General features: G+C 39.8%; 1 protein-coding gene across 1 annotated transcript; it reads left to right on the top strand.

The window, feature by feature from the left end:
* The first annotated feature begins 520 nt into the window (after positions 1–520).
* LOC149179832 (uncharacterized) lies at positions 521–847 on the top strand. The gene has a single exon (XM_089413661.1). It carries the CDS (start codon positions 521–523, stop codon positions 845–847), a length of 327 nt encoding a protein of 108 aa, XP_089269787.1.
* Positions 848–3058: the final 2211 nt, after the last annotated feature.

Raw genomic sequence — 3058 nt, forward strand, 5'->3', positions numbered from 1 at the left:
TCCGGTATTAATAGCAAAGATGCAGGAGAAGAAGAACTAATATCCGATGCATAATATTCAGATGATGCAATCCGAGCTGTGCGAAGATGATCCTAGTATCAAGATAGTCACGCGGAGTGGTATAGCCACTGGTGAAGACAAGGTTGAAGGAAACCAGCTAGTATTGGATCTATGGTTTCGAAGAGCCGGTGAGAAGAATGTTGGGTTTTATTTACATAAAGAAAAAGAGATGTTCATGGAGGCAAGAAAAAGTTTTATGGATCTAGGTGCTTCTACGTCTAAGAATCAGATGTCGCTAGTCCCACGAAAGGAGAAACCTAAAGAAGTTACTGTGACGCATGATTCATATCCCACGATATTAAAATAATTTTTGTAAACTAGCATGAGGTTATTATGAGATCAGAAGGAAGTTTAAGGACTACAAGAGCTGATAGATAATTGCACCAGTAAGGATAATTCGTTACCAGAATAGCGCATAGTCAATAAGGTGAACCAAAGCAAGAAGAGAACTAGTAGGGAGATGCGATTGACAATGCAGATTGGTGATTTCAAAATGGACCAGGTAATCCTAGACTTGGGCTCTGATGCTAACATATTGCCAAAGAAAACTTGGGAACGAATGGGGAAGCCTAAGTTACAGTGGTCACCAATTCAACTGTGCATGGCGAACCAGCAAAAGATAATTCCAATGGGTCACCTGCATGGAGTAAATGTAGATATTGAAGGCACAAGTGCAATGGAAGATTTTGAAGTTATTGAGATAGTAGATGATAGTAATCCATACCCAATGTTGCTTGGGATTGATTGGACCTTCAACATGAACGGAATCATTAATTTAAAGAAGTGAAGCATGGTATTTGAAAAGAATAATCTTCGAGTGATTTTTCCGTTAGATCCAGCAGAAGATGAGCGATACACAAAACCAGTCTGTGATTATTATGAAGACGAAGACATTGAGCACATATATAAGCTAACTGCACAAAATGAAGATTGGATCAATCCCACTACGGATGGAAGGATCAGCTGGGAGAAGGACAGTTCCTGCCAATCAGATTCAGATGAAGAGTTAGAAAACTAGCATAATCGGTTGCATGAGGTCTCTACGCTATGATGTAATTGGCTTACAAAGTTGCTACGTTGTATATCTACTGAGGTACGTAAGTTGCCTTATTATGATGGCTTGGATGATGTCAATATGTTTCTTGACCATTTTGAAAGGGACGTACCAGAGGAACATCGGTTCCAGGCCTTAGATCTAGCGTTGAGAGTTATGCCTGCGAGATGGTGGGCTACACACAAGGATAATTTTTCTGACTAGAAGGAATATTGTAAAATGGTGCGAGTAAGATTTGGCTACACAAACACTCGACTCACTAAAAAGGACACTGGAAAGGATGGTCTATGTGAACATCTGGCTCGATGGACTAAGGCGTGGGGCGAGGTACCTCAATCAGAGTGGGTGCATATCTTTATTCATACCTTGAATGTTATCCCAAGAAAATGGTATTTAGTGACGGAGATGTGACACGGGACTGTTGGTTGGGATGAAATGAAGGAGATTTTCTTGTTGACATTCAGTTTTGAAGATAGGTTCGAATGCATTGATGAAGTGCTTCAGGAGATTAAAGTAGCAATCTTCCGAACACCCGTAGAGCCTATCACTTGGATATAGCCTGACTGGAGTACGCAGCTACAACATGCTTTAAAATGTTATAATATTACTATGGAAGAAGGTGATGAGGATCCACGGATATTATTATCCCTGAGTCAGAGGGACTGCGCGAAGTTGTTGGACCTGATGTGGAGATCCCTAATATCTCACAACCCGTGCACACAAAACAAGTAGATATTGGCTTAGAAGCAGCACCGAAATTCACGAACATTGGCGACTATTAGCATGAAGACACAATGGATAAGGTCGTTGAATTATTACACGAATATCAGGATTTATTTCCAACTAAGTTCTTTGACTTGCAAGGGATAGTAAGAGATTTGAGTATGATGAAGATCAATCTAAAACCAGTTGTGAAGCCGTTTAAGCAGTTCCCATATCGGTTGAATCCCAAATACAAGGAAAAGGTAAGAGAAGAACACGATAAGATTCTCACGGAAGGAATAATTGAGCCTGTAGAAGAATCGGAATGGGTCATTCCTATGGTGTTCTAGGAGAAGAAAACGAAGGGTGATATCAGGACTTGTGTTGATCTATGGAAGTTAAATGATGCATGTGTACATGGTCCATTTCCTATGCCTTTTACAGATGAAGTTCTAGAAAATGTTGGTGGGAAGGAAGCTTATTCATTCGTATATGGATTTTCGGGATATCACCAAATTAAGATTGCGCCGAAGAATAGAAGCAAGACTACCTTCACTACCAAATGGGGTCTTTCCAATATACAGTCATCCCTATCAGACTAAAAAATTCTCCTGTGATCTTCTCAAGGGTGGTAGTCACAGCATTCAAGGAAATCATTCATAATTTTTTGGAATTATACTTAAATTATTGGATAGTGTTTGGGCTAGTCAAGAAGCATGTCTCTAGTCTGCGCCTAATGTTGGATACATGTAGAAAGTATCAGATTTCCTTGAATTTGAAGAAATGCATTTTTTGTGTACCTTATGGAATACTTTTGGGACATGTTGTCTGTAAGTAGGGATTGATGGTAGACCCTGCTAAGATTGTTGTAATTATCAATTTGGATCCCCCTAAGAACATAAAGCAGCTACGTGTGACTTTGGGTCATACTAGGTACTATAGGAAGTTTATTAAGGCGTACGCGTAGATCACTATGCCCATGGAGAAGTTGTTAAAGAAGGATGCTACGTTCTGCTAGGACAATGACTATAAGAAGAGCTTGGATATTTTGAAGGAAAATATGGTCATGGAACCAATCCTAGTATTCCCAGATTGGAAGTAGGAATTTCATGTGCATTTGGATGCGTCTTGTATAGTGTTGGGAGTTGTCTTAACTCAACTAGGGGTAGGAGATATTGATCACCCGATTGCCTTCTCTAGTCGAAAACTATCTAAGGCAGAGAAGAACTATTCAACCATAGA

The sequence above is a fragment of the Pinus tabuliformis genome, chromosome 3_2, assembly GCF_031772625.1.
Source record: "Pinus tabuliformis cultivar Carrire ecotype Pingquan chromosome 3_2, CPIR1, whole genome shotgun sequence".
Taxonomy (NCBI): Eukaryota; Viridiplantae; Streptophyta; class Pinopsida; order Pinales; family Pinaceae; genus Pinus; species Pinus tabuliformis.

Coding starts and splice junctions, on each gene's coding strand:
- LOC149179832 (XM_089413661.1), top strand. CDS start 521: ATGCGATTGACAATGCAGATTGGTGATTTCAAAATGGACCAGGTAATC.